Source organism: Opisthorchis viverrini (assembly GCF_000715545.1).
Source record: "Opisthorchis viverrini unplaced genomic scaffold opera_v5_357, whole genome shotgun sequence".
Classification (NCBI taxonomy): Eukaryota; Metazoa; Platyhelminthes; class Trematoda; order Opisthorchiida; family Opisthorchiidae; genus Opisthorchis; species Opisthorchis viverrini.
The window spans coordinates 324,980-348,222 of NW_008752012.1; the positions used below are offsets into that span (position 1 = coordinate 324,980).

The 23,243-nt window shown below is 43.5% G+C and overlaps 1 protein-coding gene across 1 annotated transcript; it reads right to left on the reverse strand.

Annotated features, from left to right (window-relative positions):
- Nucleotides 1-1,446: 1,446 nt before the first annotated feature.
- T265_10317 (hypothetical protein) lies at nucleotides 1,447-14,333 on the reverse strand (the record flags this gene model as incomplete). Its single annotated transcript, XM_009176653.1, has 3 exons — nucleotides 1,447-1,617; nucleotides 7,179-8,354; nucleotides 14,224-14,333. 3 exons carry the CDS (start codon nucleotides 14,278-14,280, stop codon nucleotides 1,447-1,449), a joined length of 1,404 nt encoding a protein of 467 aa, XP_009174917.1.
- Between the last annotated feature and the right edge of the window lie 8,910 nt (nucleotides 14,334-23,243).

Sequence of the window (23,243 nt, forward strand, 5' to 3'; positions counted from 1 at the left end):
GTGAATGAGCTCAAATCGAGAGGGAGTCTTCTAAAGTTTAGTTTCAACAACCCAAATAGTAGTCCTATATCTGATGAATCCCAAGGAAATGAAACCGATGCGGTGATGAGTGAAGACCTGGAATATCGCACTTAACGCCTAAATGCCGTATATCAGAAACAGCTATGTTTCCAGAAAAATAAACCAGATCAGAGTGCAAATGAGCATACATCGATCGAATAGCTTAGCCACTGTTGAATTCGCCAGGGTATGGTGTTGTCTCCTCAGCGGGGATATTTAAGAAACATGGAAGTAGTCTGTTGATCGCGAAATGCACTTTTATTTTACCGGGAGACTCACCTGGGATGGATACCAGCTGCATTGTTCGTTTACCATGTTCCTGAATGTAACTAAATATGCTGCACCAGGCCGCCTCATATTCCAATGTGTGCTATGTTAGAGACATCGTGATTATATAGATGTGAAACACTACGCTTTAGGTTGCGAAAAACCCACTACTTTTGGTGCATCGCGCCTATACAGTGTACTACGATATATGGAATACTGTACGAACTTGTGGAGCACATTAATTTGGAAAACGGCAAAATCAATGAGAGATCCAGCTGGGTTCCAAGTACGTCTCCTAGCAAAACCAAACTCTTATGCAAGGAGTGCGTTTCGCTAATCTCCTGCAATTTCGATTGTTCAGCTGACACCCTTCCGGTACCTAGCTGCCATGCCACCCGGAGGACGCACGAGGGCCAGATTGCCCAAGCCCAGACAGGGGAAGTCGAGAGCTGGAGGTCGGGTTTGAACCACGGACCTTCCGATCAGTAAATTCGCGCTCTAACTGCTTGAGCCATCTCGCCCCTCCTGCAGTTTGGGTTCAAGTAGACGGAAAATAGGGACCGTGTTTATCTGATCGACCCCACAGAGGGAAAAACCGGTAGTGGGCTGAGGAAGACTTTTCAGTAACATCTGGAATAGTGTGAAACAGCTTGTTCATTCCAAAATGTCGTATATTTTTCAATCGTTCTTCCATACAAGCAGAAGCTGAGTCCACTCAACACGTCTGTAGCAGGTAAGCATAAGCAGATTTAAACAAAAACTTGATAGTTATGCTTTTGCAAGCTTTATTCCACATGCTCAAGATCTTTTCGAACGGTTAGGTTGATGAAATCGATTACCCGTACGCAACCTAGCAAGGCAGTTCACCTAGGTAAACAAAAATGCAGTAACTCGAAATGATTTCACGTGGGATACGACAGAAATGATATATAGATATATATACTGTATATATTGTCATTCACTTGAGACAAAACAAGTTTAAATATCGATTTTTTGTGACGTTTGCATTGGATGGATACACAGAGTAAATATCAGTCACAGGTGAGTCAAAGTGATGTTTTCATTTCAGGAAAATATGAATCGAAACATTGTTCACCATAGTTTGACAAATCTGGAAACTCAAAGACTGTTGTGCCGCGCGACGCTCCTTCGCCTCAGAGAACTGCAAACGTTCCACAGTTTGGGGAATGTCATTTTGAACGTGGTCCGAAACGGTTTTGACATAATCAGGTAGACAAAGAAGTTGGCTGGGTAGGAGAGGACGACCAGTGTTGTACACGTTCCAAGGACCTTGAATGAAAGCGGATAAAGCGGCAAAATTATCAAGAATATCATTTTTATTTATTTGTTTGGTAACCAACTAATGTGGCTGGTGCGTGCGATTTGAGTAAGCTTCACAGTGACTAAAATGATGATGCAGATGAATCAGTGTGCTGAACTTTGCGTTTCAGTTCAGTTCAGTTTCTCAGCTGTGAATCATGAAAAAAATAGTTCACTGGCTCCAACTGATATAGTTCCGGCCCCACATGACCGCCAGTGACTGATTGATTAAGCCACGGGTGCAGGTGTCACTGACCACGGATTGTATGAATCCAGGGATCCCAATCCATAACCTCGGCAGAAGTTAACCCGACTAAGTGCTTTCATATTTCGTTGATTGGTAACAGACTGTCTAAATCTGAGCAATAAGAGAACTTGAGTCATTTGACCCGAGCTCGCACGCAGCTAAACCAATCCGCTGACTGTATTCACTTTGGGAAAAGACACATCAATATCACCGGCACCGAGGAACATCACCTACGGCTGTATTTGCCAATTTTTTATGACATAGTGGGATACCGAGAAAATACAATGATTGGGATTGTCACGCCTTATTATTTCAGCTGAACAATGGGAATGCCGGGACTATAGTTTGGACCTTTGTCAAGACTCTTAATCTAGCCCATTCGATGGCCCATGGACAACTGAATTCATGTGTTTGCAAAAACAGAATCATTAGTTTGACCTAATGTCGAACCGGACTGTAGAAATGCGCATGTCAAAGTATTAAAAAAATTCGCCCCTGATTCACACAGACATAAGGGTTCTGCTTTCATTAGCAACCTTTGACCGTTCAAGGCGTGCTTCCAAGCAGCCTCATTTTCTTTCGATTGATCAAGTGAAATTTCAAACTCCGTGCTGGTCTGTGAACATTCTGAGTTGCAACCAGGTTCTGATCCAGTTTCAATCTAATTTATAAATACTCACTGCGGATTTCACCTTGTAAATGCAACCTGAAAGCATAAAATCAATGAGTAGTTTTATTCTTTCTGGAAATTAGTACAAAAGATAGCTCATAAATCACCACGGTGTTCGAAACCGCGACCTTCCAGTGTGAACAGCTGATTTTTCGGTCATGATCGGCTAATCGACAGTGCGACTGAAATCCACATCACGTGGTCAGTTATTGATTGGATCCTCAAGTGAAGACTTTTCACAATGAATGTTCAAACTTGTGAATCTGTTTTCGCGTCTAAATGCGAGTTTATCACAGTGTTCACCAGCCGCCCTTGGCCAGACGGTCCAGTCTTAAACAAACAGCCTGAAGGTTACAGGTTCAGACAGTCTAGGGCACTTCCAAGAATGTCCTTTATCTAGAGCAAGTGTCTTAGATCGCATACGAGTTGTTATAATTTAAAAACTGAGGACATCGGAATCAACAAAGATCAGCGGCTGAAAGCATCATTTCGCTACACGATGACAAACTCCAATGCGTGATTTACACGCATTTTCGAAGTCATCAACCCCAGCTGACATTTAGAAATCCCCACGTTTCTAGCTACTCCTTTTCGGATGATGAATAGCCAGAAGAAACATCGGAGTAAGGGCATTCGAAAAGATCGATTGAATGGCACAAAAAACCGAATGTTTAAGTATACGCTGAAGCACTCTGTCAAACGCGTGGGAAGCCTGACAGCCCTGTGATAAATCAGACGAGTACTGTCAAATGACAAGAACAATTCAGTCCGATGATAAATTATTTCCGCTGGTAATAATTGATAAGGCTACGGAGAGAGGTCTTCTGCCAAATATTTGATGGACCGATAGAATAACTTTATCCTTGTTGCCAGTAGTCGAGTATGCCACATATTTTTGAGACCCAATCTGATTGGTGCTTTGCACCTGAAGAATAAGTCAAACGTTTTTGAAGACTAATCAAATGGGTGCACATCAACCTCATTAAAGCCAGAAACTTCATCGAAAACACAAACAAGTGTTTTTGGATTCCCACGGAACCCAACGACAGACATCTTGTGGGTAGACTTTGTTCCCCAAAACTACAGTGTTTGATTATTTTTGACAATAGATAAGTAGGTGCTGCTTATGTATAACTGCGACAAACTAGTACAGCATATCAGACACTTGTTACCAAGGTGTTAGTTGTCAGATTTGGTCGGTGCCCACTCATAGGGGGACAGGTATAATAAGGGAAAAGGTTATGCCTTGGTCACCGGATGACTAAAGGCTGATTGGCTTTGGAGCTTTGGAAAGCTACCAGATAAGTTCGTTACTCCTGCTCGACTGGCTTTCTCAGTGACAAAGAGAGTCGAAAACGCCCGCCGACCGAACAAATCGGATTACTCAGCGTCAAAGCAACAGCGGTGGAATTGTCCCATGTCCATTTCTGCTACTTAATACCGAACATTTAATTCCCAATCGAGAAAATCAAGCTGCCTGCTATTTATTGAAGTGCAGTTCACTTGTCAGGTGGGCCAATAATTGGGAGGAAATGTCGCCCATGGTAACTTTTGTAGTAAATAGTGAAGCTTAGGAGAGCAGGAAAGTAACTCTTGATTTTTAGTCTGTGTTCCAAGAATCTTTGTTTTAGTGCGGACGAAACAAGTGAGTGTAGTGGTTGTCACAACCGAAAAAATTTTGCGACAGCTGGATAAAGAGCTTCACATACCCTGAAACGTGTCAATGAAAGGTATGCTCACAAAAGTAGATAAGAAAAGGCGACTTTGATCCTGACTTGTGATGAATCGTCCGTGGTTCCAAATTGACCTCTGCCTCTCGACTTCCCCTGTCTAGGCTTGAGCAACCTGGCAGTATCCCAGTCCTCGTGCAACCTTCAGGTAGCATGGCAGCTAGGCACCGGAAGGGTGCTACATCTGTACGAACAGTTAGATTAGAACTCCTATGACTTTGCCGGCAAAATTGTAGTTTTCTCTATTAAAAACAGGAAGGATTCTTTTAGTCTGTACTTGAATGTGTTGACGACACACTGTTCAGAGAAAAAAACAAGCACCGCCAGTTGCAAGGACAGCGTTAGTACCCTCACTGTTTGAAAAACTAACAGCTTTACGCGTGGGAAGAAGTAACCGAGAAATGTCCGGATCAACAGGCTTCCGGGCTGGTGGGTAGCCATCAAACTGCCAGTGTTGATAATCGAACAGGCTTCCAGGCCATCAAACTGCCAGTGTTGATAATCGAAGCTGGATACAGAGTTTACATTCAGTATATAAAGAACTCTTAACATAAAGACAACGTTTTAGAAGGTAATAGTTTAGGTTTGCACAGCGACTCTCAGAACACATCGCAGACTGAACGAACCACAGATTAGATCGGGTGCATACCGGTCAAAAAGGAAGTACACTGAAAAAACAATTCATTCAACACTGCTAAAAAATTACCGTGTTTTACAAGACAAACTTTAGCTGTTGGTTGTAACTCTGCTTGGTGTAGCATTCTAGAATTTTCTCAAGGTCATTTCTGAGTAGCAGAGGAAAGCATCGGGAAATTTGGACGTGCATAGAGAACACAAGTATGGAAATGGAGAGCACAGGGTGGTGTGAGGAGATTAGTGGAGACAAGTCCCTACCATCAGCGTCATCAGGAACTGACTTGTTAGCTCGAACAAGGCCAAAATCCGCAAGGTCTCCCCACTAACCCCGCTCGCTTAGTCTTCTAGTCGTGGCGCCTCAGATTAGCTGACATGAATAAGAACAGAGAAAGAATTACAAGGTTTCAAAACCAACCAAAGTAATACAGAAGTTCGGTCACTCGTTGCATCTCACAAGGACGTTCAGCTCTCACTCAATACCGACTCAGTCTGCTGAGTGGGACAGACCTCAAGAACTTAAAAGCTCGACTTTCGCAGAAACCCACTCACTTCGAGGATTTTATCCCGACTATGAATATTATCAAGAAAAGTCCACTGATTTTTTTGTGAGGCCTTTTTGAACTGCTCAGGAGTTTTTTTCCTTTGGTTAGAGTGAGTTGTGTGTGACATTGCAATTCTACGCTGTTCTGTTTGTACTGATAATTTGTCGGGCTAACCCTGTAATATGTACTTCTCGGGACACCATCTGCATGAAAGTTCAAGCCGTGTGCACCCATCCAGCATATGATGCTTGTGCTCGAAGAGGGTGGGTTCAAGTCCCGTACAACCAATCAGATGCAAGTTTCAATCGACAGTGGAGTTTGACAACACCCTAAGTTGTCGTATATGGGCAAAAACGGTTCCTCTCTCTGTCTAAACGAAGCTTAGATACGCAAACGATACGGTAGGTTGGACTGTCCTTGAACTCTGGCCGGCTAGTTGCGGCGTAGCTTTCAAGAAACTTGCTCCGTAAGTTTCAAAAATGAAAGTTGCAGTCCCATGCCCGCGTACTTGAATTGTTTTCTGCGCGTCTTTATCTCCTTGCCTTCTTTCGTCCTGCCTGGTCCCTTGAGTTGATGTGGTATGGACTTCCTGCCTGGTTAATTAAGCAACCTTCTATTTTTAGTAGTTAATTTTCTTTGAATTGGCTGCCCCTTTCGCTGTGGTTTTATATTTTTTGTTTCTCAAACAATTCCTTGTGTCATTCATTATGTAGTTCTCCGGTGGCTCACAATGTGTTCAACTGACATGATTCCCTGTCTTCGTGGGTTAGCTTATTTGACACTGCCTTTGCAATTGCAATACAATTTTTTCTTTGTTGCATTCTGTTTTTTGCCTTAGCAACGGCATTTTTCGTCACATTTTGCGTGTTCTATCACGAATTTTACTCCATGCAATCATAGGTGCATTATTGCGAGTAAGGGCAATCGCAACTAAATAAAAAAATGAATGAACGGCCCCAGGCGCGTGGAAGAGGTCAACCTACTGTTGGCAATAAGGCTCACGATCTACCACTGGGCTCAGTCCAAGAGAAGATTCACTGATTGGAGACGGTTTAGAAAGGGATGATATGTCGGCTTTTTTAGAATCGAGAGACTGAAAACCGTCTTCTAAAACAATGATGCTACTTTCAGTTGAATGCAAACGTTTCAGGGAGAACCAAAGGAGAAAGAATAACTCCAAGATAATCAACAAACCCAATGAGGGGAGTTAAATAGATGGAAACAATCCGACAATGACTGACAAGACCAAAGCAGACGGACGGCCTGAAACAGCATTAACCGGAAAATAAGAACACGCCGGAAGTCGACCCCAAGATCATCGAGTGAGCAGGCCAACCACATTTGTATGTACTGAACTCTTTGTCAACTCACTTATAATGTCTGTTATAGGGCGATTCTTTAGTTGGGTTCGAGTAGGCGAAAAAATTTCATTGTAAATCGATACGTATGACAAAATAGTTTGCTAGGTTCTTAGATGAGCGAATTTGAGCCATCTAGAATGGAGTCCGGGACGGCAAATTTCAACTGAGTTCTTTAGACAGGGATTGATGGGTGTGAACCCAAACATTGTCCTTGAAAACCCGAAGCAGCGATTGGGATTGGGATCGAGTTGTAGACCATTTAAGTCTTACAAGACCACTTGTGATTGCAAGTTATGTACTATGATATAAGCCGACAGTAAGCGGACGACAAATACCCAAACTCACTGTCTCTATCCAATGTGGAGGGTCCCGCTGAATGTAGTAAATGCACAGTCCGATTGTCGTTGGGACTTCAACACCAAGAAAGATTCCTAGAACGACTAGCAACATGCGCGACGTAGAATCTTTGTCTCCCGGTCTACTGGAAGTTGTGGCGGTACCGGAATTCGCAGTGGATGAGGACGAAGGCTTAAGACTGGACTGAACACCGTTTGTCACTTGACTAGCGTCAACCGCACACTTCTCTGTATCCAAAGCTTGCTGCTTTTGTTCGGATTGGCACTTCTTTACCAGATTGGTCGAGTTGCTTAGCAATCGTTTTCTTTTGCTCGCGAACCGATTCAGCGCCAGTGTCAAGTGGATAGTGAGAATTGTGAGGGCTACGCAAGGTATCACATTGACCAGCACGACTCGAAAGAGCAGGAGCGAGAAATACGTGTCCTGATGCATTTGAGTGCATTTCTGTACGTGAATGGAACTGTCCAAGAAGGCCAACCCATCTTGAGCTTCATCAGCGACCACATATGTTAACACATAGTAGTACTTTGTGATAGCCATAATTGGAACAAATAAAACAAACGCTAACATGCATGTGGCCACGACCGTTATGCTCAACGGTACTTGGCGACACAAGACGAACTTGGTCGCTTTCAATGGAAACTGGACGTAGAGGAATCGTTGAATCGCCAAAATGACTGTGTACCAAATGGAAGCGGTGTGCCAAGCCGTGGGAAGGATCACAGTCAGATAGACACGCAGATATCCTTCGGCTATGCTTGGTTCGGTATCCTGCACGAGGCCAGTGAGGTCCAAGAGATAGATTGGTAAGGGTAGGACAACGGTGAATAGGTCAGATAAGGCAATAGCCAAGAGGACCGTGTTTGTCGGATTACGCATAGCTCGACGAACGAAGACAAGACTGGTCAGGCTGTTGATTAGAACGGTGAAGATCATGATGATGGTCTGAACGAACAGTTGGGGAAATATCCTTCGATGATAGGGAGAACAGAATGAGTCGGACAACTTTGCGGAACCATTTTTCAATAGATTGGTGTGAGGAAGAAAGGCTGAGATATCGCGCGTCATCAACAAAGTCCCATTTCGGGGAGTTGGCACAAGTAAACTTTGGGAATCGTTGAGCAGTCCAGCTTGGACAAGCACGCGAGCGGCTTCGATGTAGTCCTGGAACAATGATAAACCATGGTAGAGTTTGGCAGGAATAAAACAATGGTTACGAGCCAATTGGATGAACTCTCAGTCTCCCTCAGCTGAGTAGCTTGGAAACAACAAACACGTGGGACATAAAGTTGACGGAAACTCGGTGACTGCGCCTACCTGATGCGCCCCAAGAAGGGCGATACCGGTCGTGGGTTGTCGAAGAGTTTTCAGCAACCTGGTGAGTAGTTTCCTTTATGAAAATATACTGCGATATCTGGAATATCGTACGAACTGAATCATGAGGCGGCCTGTGTGCAGCACATTCAGTTGTAGAATATCATAAACGAGAGGGATTCAGTTGAGTCTTTCATGAAAACCAAATTGATTTGCCAATCGGTGTAGTTATCGAAAGCAGTGCAATTTGGGTTCAAGTAGATCATAAGGTTGACGGAAACTCGGGGACTGCGCCTACATGATGAGCCCCAAGAAGGGCAAAAACGGTTGTGGGCTGTCAGCAACCTTATGAGTAGTGCATTAGGAATAGACAAACTACGAAATTGAACACGGTCAGTACATAGACTGCCAAAAGTCGTTTTATACTCATAAACCATCAAGTAGTGTAGTGGAAAGCCTGCTTTCTGTCCCTAAAAGATTTCGTTTTATGTAACGATTTAATATGAATATTTGTTTGCTTGCAACTGATCTGTATTCAGTTGAGATGACGTCATCGATTTGTCGTGAATTAGCGTAACACCATAGTTTTGGGCTGTAATGTAACACCGTCGACATAGCCACAGTCTAACTGACATAGAGCACGGATTCAGACACGCTCAGTTCGCTTCGACCGGTAAGACGAGGTTTGAGTCCATAACAAAAGAAGTGGCGGGTAATGTAGGTTTATTTGCTCGTAGGTCGCTGTTGACAAAAATACAAGCAAGTAACTGATAAAATCGTTTCCCAAGATAACTCCAATATTTTTCACAGCTCTGGAGAAGAAAAGGTGTGTGTGTGTGTGTGTAAATGGGAATGAAACTTCGCCGCGTAGACCAAGCAAAAAAGCATCATTGTGTTATTTTGGCCCCATAGTGATTCACCCCAGGTGCACAGCTGACAAAACCTTTGAGTGATGATTAGCCGAACCCAACGAATACCAACCTCGTGATAGTTCACATCAGGCGCTCCTTTGTTGACAAACTCTTCAGGTTGTACTAAACTCAACATCCAGGCCACACTAGGATCCAGTCGCTAATGTAGCTTACAAAGCTTCCCGGGTCTTGAAACGGAAACCCCGTGTAGTTACTGATAAAAACAGATGATCGCTTGCAGTTTCGGGAGGCTGAAATAACCGACGTTTCAATCGCGAGGGCAGTTTGGCTGCACTTCAATATCAAGGCTGATACGCCAGAAGAATATCGGTGTGACAGTGAGTGCGAAGAACCTTAGATCTATGTGTCATACATGGATCTTGGTTTCAGCGCCAATTCTCTCCTCAAGTTAGACGCTTTCATATTCTGGAGACCACAAAACGAATCAAACGGCATCAAGCGGTAAGTGGTCTGAGCAGGCACCACAAACTAATTCTTTGCTGCTGTATCAAGACAGCTCGTTTGTTGAACACCATTCAGAATACGACAGACTTGAGAGAGTTTCTTAACATACACGAGCCCAATGATCTCTCAAACCAATCTGAGAGCAGTCTCGTACGTTTTATGTTAAACATCATGCAGGTTTCAGGTTTATGGTACTGCTCAAAATTTATTGACTGTTTCCTCCGCAAAATCTGGCTTCGAACGCTTGAGAACTAGTGTTTTTGGTGGCCAGTCCGATTCGAAAATTGAGTGAGTGAGAGCGAGGTCAAAACGGCAATACCCCAGTAAGAAGCAGCATTGCTCATGTGCACAACCCGTGAAAAATTAAAAGACTACTCTGGAAAAATAAACTCAGTTAGAGATAAATTTAATTTTCAGGATGAATTCACCTGAATCCGGGCTGAATCTCTCGTTTGTGACGTTTCTGAAATAAGAAAGCTACACAAAGGTGGCCCCCTGTATCTCATGCGCCCTACTCAAGTACATTTGCTTGACGGAAAACTACTCGGAAAACTCTTCGACAAACCACTTCTCGTTTTGCAGTTCTTTGTAGCCCCAGGTGCTAACAGTCTCCGAGTTTCGTCAAACCTCCGTTCTGGTAGAACTCAAATTGCGCGAAATCTGTCCAAGACACTCAACGAGAGAGTCAGACAGACCCCGGCCGCATCTAACTTCTGTGATAATTCACTACAACTGAAAATGTTGAATAAACGTCTCTTCGTAATTTAGTTGGTTCGATCTCTGAGATATCGGAATGCATTCTCTACACGTATCACACTAGACTCAACCGTTGTGCCAACTGAAACAAGAGGCGCACCACATTCAGTGGAAGCAAACGATCATAAACGACAGTCTCGTTGTGTCTCAGTTGTGTTCCCCGTGATGCCCAATTGTGTGTGCATTTGAGGGTGTTTGTCGAACTGCGGTTCAAGTAGTGCATGAGATAGTCAAAAACTCTGGAAATGCGCCCGCTTGATGAGCTCCAAGATGGTCAGAACCTTAGAGAATATACGCTCATTTGCAAACTAATTTGGTTTTTCCGAGAGACTCACCTAGAATCCAGCTAAACGCTGGTACTGCGCTTACCTGATGAGCCCCGGTAATCGGTTGTCGACGCATTTTCAGCAACCTTATGAGTAGTACATTACAAGGTCGAAATCTGTCATGAGCTACTCAACCGCTTTCAGTAGAATTTTGATTAGCTTTCAAGAAAGAAGATATACTACGACGGTTCGAATATGGTGCCGGCAGAAACGAGAGGCGTTATTCTTCTAAAATTGGGTGTGGGCTGGTGAGATCATTGTTTTTCGTGACCAGGCGACCAGTCGAGTATCAAAAGCCATAAATCATAAATCCACCTACTTGGTAATATATTTTCCCGTAAAAGTACATGTCAAAATGACTGAACCACAAAGTATTCTTGATTTATTCATTTGTTCACAAAAAATGCCAAAGTTTGGTCGCAGATTGTGTTCTGTCTTCCTCTGACCTACCTGGAAGTATCTGAGATTCCGCGTGCCTTTTGAACAAGCTGAACAAAAACTTAACTTAAGTTGAATAAACATGAAAACTTTCGGGGCATATACGATGGCTGTGGGACCCACGTTTTGTCAAAACCGATTTGATTGTTTGCTATCCACATGTTACTAATCCAACCGAAACTTCTTGCTTAATCTTGACGGCAAAAAAACACAAATCTAGGAAAGATGAATGATTTGTTGTCACACCCGAACACACACACACAGCTGCTTCAGCTAAGCATGATAAATTATTCCCGAGTTTCCGCATTCCTTCACAGTGTTCCTCATTTTAATCCAACTTACAAAGCCTCACTTGACTTTACTCAACTATTTGCGTTCACAAAGCCATGAATATTCCTCGTCTCCTTTCAACTATAATCGGAATAGTATTGAGGAAAACTCATTTGCACCAGAGACTCGACTGAATCTCTTTCGTTTATGATATTCTACAACTAAATGTTGTGCGCACAGGCCGCCTCGGGTTTCAGTTGGCACGATATTCGAGATATTGCAGTGCATTTTCATAAAGGAAACTACTCACCAGGTTGCTGAAGACTGTTCGACAGCCCACGACCGGTTTCGCTCTTCTTGGGGCCATCAGGTAGGCACAGTCCCCAAGTTTCCGCGAACTTATGCTCTGCTTGAACCCGAATGGAACTGTTTTCGAAATACACCCATCGGAAAATCAATTTGCTTTTCACGGGAGACCCACATGAATCTCTGGTTTATGATGTTCTTCAACTGAATGTGCTGAACACAGGTCGCTTCATGATTCAGTTGGCACGACATTCGACATAACGCAGTATATATTCATAAAAGAGACTACTCACAAGGTTGCTGAAAACTCTTCGACAAATTCAACTAAAACATAAGGGTTGGTGAAAACTCTGGGACTATTTATCAAACCAACTGAGAATGACGAAAGTAAAGGTGTAGTCAAACGCTGGCCTGGCAGAGAGCAACGAAATCAGTAGCGAAGAATCTGCGTGCTTTCGGTGAGGTGTGTCCTTCATGATGGGGTCCGCGTGATTCTTCCTTAAATTCTCGGAGGAGCTGAATGATTTGTCGGTGGAAATAGTCTCAGCCCGGAATAATGTGGTTGTCTAAGCTAAGTCAGTTCCCCACGTACTTTATTCTTTTCTTTAGAATAAGGTGGTCCATAAGCATGCCAGGAAGGCTGTGTTTGCATCCAAAATCACAGTGCGGAAAGATATGGACATTGAAGTTCAAATTTCGATCGATTTCGATCGATTCCAAATCGATAACGACTACGGGCAACCATGATCAGCAGTGCGATTAGCTCTTAGCAAACCAGAATAAAGCGACAATTCATCCTTGAGTCAGAAGATTCACCCTTTGCATGTATCGTTCACCTCTGAGTCACTTACGGTTCAATAGTTATTAAATGATGTTGGCTTTTCATTTAGGAAGAAGGGTGTCCTTTTTCGACACCAACTCGCCGACTCGTTGCCGAGTACACCAGCCACTCATTCTACCAATATGATTTTGTTAAAGAAAGGGACTTGCTCTGGGCCAAGAAAGCGACTGACTTACGCGGGTCTCAATGCTATGACGCAGTCAGCTTAACTCATTAGCACGCTGGCCCGTGTACCTCTGCTTCGCTATTCACTCATTTACGTGTGACTGCACCTGACCACTCTAGTATTAACTGAGTGGACATTTACTTGGCAAGATGATATTTTGTGAAAATATGAAGATAATTTTATCACGTTTCGCCTGTTGACCGCTTTTTCCCGTCTTGGGTATGTTGTGGAACGCTTTGATACTCTGGAAACACTATCGAAAAAGGTTTATCAAGGACAAGGTTTTGATCATTTTAGGTAACAAAATATTCCTTGTGAAAGCGCTTGGACACCCAGTGATCGGTTTTATCCTTCCAGGCGCCCATCATTTACGTACACACCCTGATTTTCTGTCAAACTTGTATTCTATTTGGACTCAACTTTTCTCGAGATACACTCATTCAAAAATGTATCAGTTGCCATGGGAGACTAGGCTGAAATGTAGCTAAATCACTCCTTTGTTATGATACTCAAGTTAGTGTTTGTTTCTATTGATGAGATATCCGAGGTATCACAGTACTGGTCGTTGGCTTGTTCGCTGAGCTGGGCAGTTCGATTGCAAACGTTTCATCACCAATCGATGTGACATCATCAGTGCGTTATTGGGGAGTGTAGTGGTACGCAGCGTTGATGGGTTGATGGTTGTGCGTTGAGTAGTGTTACGCGTGTGTTTTAATATACGTGCCGCTAGCCGGAGATGACCTTTGGTCGAGATTAGTTGTTCCGTCGGGCGGTTCCATTGGTTGCTCCGTTGTCCTGTGTCCCCCCTCAAATCACTCTATAAACTTTGTCCACCAACTCAAAACGCTTGATTGGAAGACTAAGAAGTGGTTTGTTAATCGGGGTTACTTGATGCTACCATATAGAAACATCATGCAAGGTCTCATGGGTGACTACAGAAGTCTTCGGAACCAACGTAACTCTCTTATTCGACAGGCTAAGAGGAACTGGTTTGCCTTATCAGTGGCCACGTTCACAGAAGACCATAAGCTGCCTTGCAAGTGCTTCAAAAGTCTTAGTGCTATCTGACCTACCAACATTCTCTTCTGTAGAGTTCTGTATGCGTAGCACTACTACGCTCCCCTATAACGCACTGATGATGTCACCTCCTTCATTCCCTACCAGAGCTACCAAAAATTTCCACCATAGAATATCACAGTACCATGTTTTCTTGAAGGAAAACCAGTCAGATTTGACTCACCTGGGTTGACAGAATTACAAATCTTGTTCGATTTCTCAACAGCTCTTCAGCAGACATCTTGCAGTTTCATTCTTTCAAACTTGTTCCAATGTCGTGCAAATAACTCCGCGATCGGTGTTCGACGGTCAGACTGAAATGAAACGGAAACTCTGCATTTGTTGACCGTACGTGAGAAAGCGACACAAAAAGGGCGACATCAATAAAGGTAATAGAGTCTCTTTTCGTTTCCAAAATTTTCGATTTTATCAGTCTGTTCTGAAACTGATCCATTTGGGCTGCAATATCAATACTCTCCCATAAGAGGAGACTTATTACAGGAAGTCCAGTTGAGCGGTTATCTGAGAAGTGCACCAACGAAAAGGGGCATCATCAGATGACTGGATGTGTGCTCACTGGTTATTGCATGGCACCTAACTTACGCTCCTCCAAACGTGTGCTTGCTCGAGGGAAACTTTGTACATTAATTAAACACTCTGCGTTTGTCCCCAAGACCATCGAATGCCTCAGATCTCCCGCTGTGATTTGCGTTCTCATGAGAATACAACTGATCCTAAGTGGAATATTCTTTAGCATTTCCCCTTTTAAGTTGGCAAGAAATCAATACTCTCTGGCAAACATGTCCCGTTTCGGGGGAGAGTATGTTGTCAAGCAAGAGCTAAGTTTTCAAGACCCATCAAAACAGTCCTGTTGAGGTCATGAGCGATATAGTCAATCCCAAGAGATGAATTTTCAGCAGATAGACAGTTTGGAGCGCTCAAGGAACATAGTGAAATGAAGCCAAAAAAGTTGCTCAAATAAGAGGGATTGAAAATAACGTATTGTTCAGTGATTCAGGGGTGACAAGATGCCGGGGCCATGTAGCAAAGCGCACAATTCTAGTAATTTTGTGCTAAGATCGTGTTCTTGAAGTCATTTTAAATTTAAGTGAAGCAAGGTTCTTTCGTAGGATAATATCTTTGGAATGGAGATATTACTACTTTGTGGACCAAAAACTAATCTCTCGGTTTCGTCCGTACTTGTGGACGTGTTTGAATGACCCAACCCAGAGACAACACTCCGTCATAGATACAAGAAAGAACACATCCAATAAGAAGGGTGTGAAAACACGTTCCCCCCACTTCTTTATTCCCCCCAGAAATCAAACTGTCCGTGAATGGTAAAAAACACCTAACAATTGTTTTATTAATAACGGGATAAAGTTGAATCTTTCGCTCATGATATTCTTAATCTAAATTGGCCGCGTTATCCCGAATATCTTATCAGCTGCAACACGAGGTGGTTTTTTCTGCAGCATATCTAGTTCAAGAACATCCTGGATCACTGGCTTATCAGTAAGCTCTGGTTCCTGGAGGCAACCCGGAAAACTCGGAACCTACTCCACCAAAAGCTCAGTAGGAAATCCGGCAAGCATCCAGACCAATACAGCATTCAATCAATTCAGCAACAGCCCGGATCGATTAAAGTAAAATTCAAAATGGCGTGAGGTCCCATATAAGTGTCGCACTCGCACGCACTCGGTTGTTCGCCATTGGCCAGATGTGCACCCTATCAGCGAGTCTTTTTTCGGCACTAGGCACAAATGCCGCGGAGCGGAGGCAAACAGAGATTGTAATCGGAAAGCTTCTGCCAGCACCAGGTTGATATCTTCGTCAGTCCAATGGTAGATGGGTAGGTGTTGGAGTGACATCATCAGGCCCTGAAAATCCTTCTGACGTTGTCGTTCACCCGAGAAATGGAGCAAAAAGGCGGCGCAGACATAGATGTGGAATGCTGAAAACCCGGATGGTTCGGCCATGTAGGTAACCCATAGGCGAATGACATAACGAAGGGGAATTTCACGAGTCAAGAGAGTGTTCATCCATCGGAAAGCAAACTGCCAATACGCCACATGGTGTTTGGCTAAGTGGCAATGTAATGTGGAGTCGACGCGTTCAATCAGACGGGCAAGCATAGATACGTTATTCTGTATGTCAGGTTGCGCGAAAGTGTAGTTGTCCTGAATTGTGTCCAAAAGGTGAGAAGTGCACCAACTCACATCAGCCTCTACCTCGTTCAACGTAACCGTGTTGATTTCGTACTGCAAGTTCAATTCACCGGACTTGTTTAAATCAATACGAATGTATTCCGCGAGAAATACAACGAAAAACGGGGTAAGGAGATCATTGATACCCTGAACATAGCCGCTACCAGGTTGCCTCATGGAGCAGTCCGGTATAAAACGGCTGCTATCAAAGTCAATCCTAGATTACATTTTTAGGTTCGCCATAGGATGAGGAAGAGTGAATTTGTGACGCGAAGTTATTCACCAAATACGAGACGCGGATATCCTCGAATAGGCAAAGTCCCAATTAATATCAGATTCAAAGAATCTGAGATTCAGATGCTATAAGAACCTCTTCCCATTATGTCCTGGGGAACGTTTCAAGAAAGCGTGGTGTAAATTCATTGGTGCACATTTTGGATGATGGCGTCCATGTATAAGAAGTGTTCAAAGCACCAAAAGGGGGTGACTTCGGCTAGGGTGTCATCTGTTATCATGAAATGAACGTGTTCCACGAATCATGATCTGAGAACGCATGATCAATGACAAAGTCTTTTCTCTCGTCCTGTATCTTGTTATGAAGTACCCCGCGTTTTGGCATTCCTTTATTTCTTTGTCCTCCTAAAAGTAAAATTCAATAGGAGAAAGTTTCGTGCCTTCAAGATGTTCTTCTTGAGTGGAATGTCGATAAGGCAGTTTTTGAAAACAAACGATGGACTATGCGGCTAACTGCAGCAAGCTTCTGCTTCGGGAAATATCTTCAGCTATCATGGTATTATCGAACCTTGTCGGCTGGTTCTTTGAGCCCATAATCGAAATTTATAAGCCGCTGAAATGGAAATTCTGGATCTGTGACAAATAACTGGACCGATGCTGACTTGCTCGTCCTCAAACTCAGCGTTGGAAACGCGTTAGAGGCCACGGAAATACAAACTGCCAAGGAGTGCACATGGGTTGGTTGGTATGCATCTGGAGCGCTCAAGTTTTTGCATTCGTCAACAATTTAAAACTTGGATTCTCATTCACCGTGGCGAAGAGACAAGCCCTTTTTTGCATCTCATGTTGTGAACCATAAAATCTTATAGTCGTTGCTGAATTCACCCAAGAGGAGTAAGACGCGGACAGACTAAAAACAGCCCCATGAAAGTCGTTCACCATTTTATGGTATGGGTTAGCTCATCGGTGTAAATTTTTGTCTGAAAAGTGAACTCTATGTCTCGAGAACCCGAATTGAGTACTCTTTCAGGCGGTAGGAAGACAGCGTTATCCACAGAGTCATGCCTGTTCTTAGGTCTTCGATTCAAAGATAGCTATTACCGACATCTTGAGTCAACCATACGTCGTAAAGTGTGCTTCTGATTTCCCCCAAGTAAATCAAAGTGCCACTGGTAGCATTCGATTGAACGGAACGGAAACCGGAGTTGATATGTCCAGAGCAAAACGAAAAAGACCATTAAACGGATGGTTTCTCAGGGCGATCAAGCTAGGAAACACGGGAATATCAGTACAGATTGTCTCAAGTCTTTCTGTTTCAAGATGAGATCTTCCCCTTTTTTAGATGAGATAACTGCCTGTGGTGGCCAATGCTGAACCTCTGCAAAATTCCCCTTAGAAGATTTGCGATTTGATGCTTGCGGCTGGCCTCGGTGTTTATCATTGCACAATGTATTCTTCTACCTCATTGAAAGGAACATTTTGCGTCATATTTCGTCAAAAATGAGTTTGACGCGAGCTGCTAGGGACAAACCAAGTTGAACGTTATAGCTCTGGAATGCTGGGAAACGTTCCCAAATTTTCCGATGACTTGTTAGCTTGCTTCCCATTGTTTTAAGTAACGCCCCATTTTAAAAACTTAGCTCAAAGTTTGCCACAAATGCTCGTTCTATTCATGTCACAATTTTGACAGAGATAAAACTGGACGCAGGTTAGATATTTCTGATAAATAGATTGCATGGGACATCCCCGATTCTCACTGATATAGCCAGACCTGACGCGAATTCACACACGACTGAGTTGATCGATAGACCAGTGGATTGCGGAAAAAGCTTAGAATATTGTAGGTTTCTGATGTACACAAAGATCAGTAAGATGAATGACTTTGGTTGTTGGCCCGCTCACCGAGCTTAGTAGTTAGATTGCAAACGTTTCATCACCATCACCAATCGAGGTGACATCGTCAGTGCAGGGTTGAGTGAGTGAATTCCTCCTCTTCTACCTGTGATTATATAGCTTCTAAACAGTATCTGGTAGTTCTGGAAACGGTCGTGGTGTAGTTTGATTGGTCCCCTGTGAATCTGACGTGGTCTCAATATCCTGTGTCCGGTTGGTTCGTTACGTGCATTTAGTTCGGCAGTTCTGTATGTGTTTGTTCTGCTGTGATTCGGTCGTTTCCTTCTTGTTTTGTGGTATGGGTTTTGTTCTCTTGATTGGTTGGTTTATCGGCCCTCTGCTTTTAGTTATTGTCTTCCTTTGACCCAATTAGTCCGTTGGTTGACGTTAGGTTTCTTGGCTCCGAGTCCCGTGGCTGTGTGGTTCTTTTGCTCGTAACGGCTGATAAAGTGGGTCAATGTCGATGTGTTTATTGATCGATTTTTGTGTAAAGTACCACGCCTCGGGATCAATCACGGGATCCACATCACGCGATCACACGTGTTGACTGTCTCCCCGAGCAACGACTTCCCAGGAGGAAGAAGTTTCACTCATCGCGTGAAGTTTATTCTTCCACTGAGCTACTTATAGATTGTCGGTGGTGTGCTGAAAAGCCAAGATATGCTGTAGAGCTGTTTCATCCTTATTGGGAGTCATCAGCAGTGCGCATCACACGAAACTCCGAAGAGTCTCGAACCCGCGACCTTCTGGCTGGTAGTTTGAACAATTAACCGTTCGGCTACGATTGGCTGATCAGCAGCGTGACTAACTCGTGCCGCTCATCTTTCAATCTTGGTGGTATTCTATTTGCTCCCGATATCACAAGGGAAACTGTATTCACACAAATGTTATATGGTTACGGTTGAACAATTTCGAATCTAGCTCAAGGTGTTTTATTTGAATTTGAAGAGATTTCCTTTGTCTGACGTCATGTGAGCAACGTTTGGGACAACATTGTGAGTGATTCAGTAGGGCAAAATTCTTTGATTTTATGAGTTTGAAAATCCCGGCTTGATTTAGAACAAAGCAACATACAGGTGTTGTGAAAAAGTATGCCAGGTCGCGCACTGAACAATCTTTGTGTCTGCAAAAATCATTTTATCATTCACTCAAGTTCAGAAAGTGACACAATTTCATTAGCTGCTTTATACTCATCAAGACTGTATGGTCTAGTGGAATATTTTAGACTTGTAGCATAAAGGATGGAAGAATATTACCTGAAAACGCTTCTCCATGCAGCCTATCTGTTCGCTTGGGTCAAATTAATCGATATCACGTGAATGCCATCGCCGTCTAGTCAGAACGGTAGCATGGGACTCTGTCATATGTGATTAAACAAATCTGGTTTTCTCAGAGTAGGTGGACAGGTCGGGCCACATTACGTGATAGATACGTCCGGTCAACTTTGTATTTCCACATGGATTTTGAAGGTTAAATCATGCGTTGGAGAGAAAACACCAGAACAGTTAATAAGTGCATTCGACGTGACATCGGCTGGGCTTTCGCCCACAGTCAGCACCGTTTTCTCTCAAAGGACTGAAAAAACCGACTGTGGTTGACCGAGGTTGTCTCCAAATCATTGCACGCCAGTGGAGCAAATGTCAGATCGGATTTATTAGGGCTCATTGATGGACCACGAGAGAAAAGATTTTCAAATTCCATCGACCTGGGGTATTGGGGTATTGATTTTTTACGCCACCCAACCTTCTCATTCACATCACTCTTCTTGCCAACAGCTATTCTACGGCGGGTAGAAAAATCAGTGGATTCTAACCAGTCGTGAACCCCAGCATCGGGAAAATGTATTTCGTGAATATGACGTTTGTGACGCGGAATTGTTCAGGGAAGCGTTTTTTTCTGGTTTAACGCCACTGTTCGACTTTTGAGCAAATTCACCTGTTTTATACAAGACATCCATCTGGCTACGAAACGTTGTTTTTTCTTCTTTCTGCAACGTTTGTTGACCGTAGAAGATATGGTATGTCACTTTTGTATGGTTGAGTTCATCACATGTACAGGTACACTTTCAACTAAGATCTATATTAGTAATGTGACACTGGTAAGACTTCCTCTTAGTCGTAGAATCAACCGAAGAATGAATGATTCGGAACCACTGAACGTGGACTAAAACGAGTAGTTATCCAGTGGCTGCATACAGGTGAATAAAAAAGCGAATTGGCTTACACAACTCTTCAGCTAAAGACGGTGTAAAACTGCTTACTGACGAGTTGGTATAAACCCACAGAGGACAGCTAATTGTCACGAGGTAACGGCTAAGAAAGTAATTCAGCCATAAATGGTCGGAGGGAGCTAACTTGAGTGTCGGTTTGAATGAAATGACATTTTCAGGAGCACCTGGGTTCAGCCACACAACCGTCCAATCCTTTGCTCAACCGATAGTCATTTCCCACAGCGAGTTTAGTTTTTTTCAGCATGCTAGCCGTCTCGTTGACTCTGTCATCCCCGACGGGATATCAATTAGATATCTTCTTAGATAAACATCTTTAGGATGTCTGATCATCTGCAACCAGCCGCAAAGCATTTTCCCAATCTCCCATCTCAGGTTTTCACGCCACCGGTTTGGATTAGACGCTGGCATAAGCGACCAAACTGCGCACACGTTCTACCAGAAACAGCTGTTCAAACATCGATGCATTCGGAGTTTCCACAAACCATTGTCGGCAAATAACGAGTGCCAGTTATCCATCAATTATTTTCCAAAAAAAGTAACGAGGTGCCAGTTACCATCAATTATTTTCCAAAAAAAGCACTCTGTACAAGCGTTGAGGTGAAAACGCCAGTCATTAAAGCTTGACAGCAATCAAGTCAGCTGGAGTCAACAGAAATATTGGCGTTTCGGTGCACCAGGCTAAGCGCGAGACTTCCCGATAAAGAATATACTTGTACCTCGGGAAATCAATAGATAACTCCTCGGCTAAGCCATTTCTCTAAATGGTGTAGATTGTCCTATGATTGGAAAGTTATGCGGCCGTTTGTCGAACGAGAAGCAATAAATCAATAAATCGGAGTCGCAGTTCAACTGACATGGTCTTTCGATTTTTAGCATTTTGCGGACATGTTTTAGACAAAATACTGCCACCAAAATCAGCGTAAATAGGTATCTTAGAGAATCGTGCGATACCGGAAGTTAGAATGAAACTATATGCTGGAACATCTCCGAAAGTTGAAGCTACTCGTGATATAACAAGGCGCCAGATGACTGTTCGAAATTCCCGGGTAGATCGCTATGGTTGGCGCTCCGTTTGGAACATGTCAGATTGGGCGCAGCCACGGGAAAATGAGAAACTACGGCAAAGGCTACATCAGCATGTTGGTTTGATGTGCACTTTTGAGTTTATATGCAACCATCACTTGGTTTTCACAACGAGGGACTCCACTGAATGTCAAGTTTTAATTCACGCATTTCTAATCTGAACCATAGCTCGTGTGGGTTGGTGTCAGCGAAGGAGGCGGTGAGAAAGCGCGTTTTAGGTTGTGCAATAGCTACTTCCATTGAAGACTGTGTCCAGAACCAAAAGCTGCGTTGGTTGGGACATGTGTTGCCGAAGACGGTGTTGTTTTCCATGCCCAATTCAAAGTGGCGTAAACAGAGAGGGGGCAAACTCTTGACTTGGCAGAAGAGTATGAAAGAGATCAGGAAACGCTTGGGTGCTGTCGGTGCTACTCGCCTTTCAGGATGGGGACCGCGTGATCCTCATTGTGCCTGGTTGGAGTTGAACACTGATGTCATGCTGTCGATGATGATGATGATAATGACTCTGAATGTCAACATAGAAGCGTCTTGGATCTAACCCGTAGACATTTGGGAACTTCCACAAGACAGCAAAACGTACCGGACGATAAACTCTCGGGGTTCGGTTAACTAGCCCCTTCTTGTCTGACGAATGAACATAAATCGAGCCCCCTAAAGTTTTCCAACGACTCTATTGCCAACAACCGTTTATACAACTTTGTTACCAGCAACGAAATGCCCATAGTTGAAGGTATCTCTTGCAGTATGAGAACATGTGGGAATTTCACTAGAGATTTTTCAACCCCTAGGTTGAGCCAGGAAACTCAAGGGATTTCCGAAATCACGACATGTTGGCTAGACGTTTGAACATTTATCCATTTGGCCGTGAGTGGTAATCAGCAGTGGGATTCGCTCACACTTCCATGTGAGAAGTCGTCACTCGAAATGACGATAAACGCGTCTTTAAGTCAACTCAGCCAACTCAGTAAAATTCCCTGCAAGCGCGAGTTGATCAGATTGTTGAGCAGCCGTCTGTGGCAGAACCGTTAGGTTCCAGCTACTAGTCCTGGATCAATGATCCGGCCCCCCTTAGTGTCTCATCGGGGCAGCGCAGTTGACTAATCCGAAAAGCATGGACGAGGAGCTTCCGGGCTTTCTGGGTAAAATAGCTTAACTTCAAAGTTTAAAACTTAGTCAATTAGTTAATAATTAATTAATTAATGATGGATGAAACTTCCTACATCACTTCCCCAGTGCGCTTTTCAGGCCGTTTTGTGCGCCGTTTAGCTATTTCTCCACTTTCCATCTGCAGCTTGTTAAAACGAATTCACGTGGGGTCGTGGCCTGGTTCAAATTTGAACTGAGCGAGGCCACAGTCCATGATAATGATGATACATCTGACATGTATGTAAACATACGATTACGTGAGCGATACCATGTTGGTACTTTATGCTCCTGAGTACCTTTCATCAATGTTTGATTCACGAAATCGATTATCAGTGAAATAGAGACAGTGTTGTTACGTGCGTTCAAAATCGGTTATGCTATCTCGGTGTTTCGGAACCGAACTTCGGCATC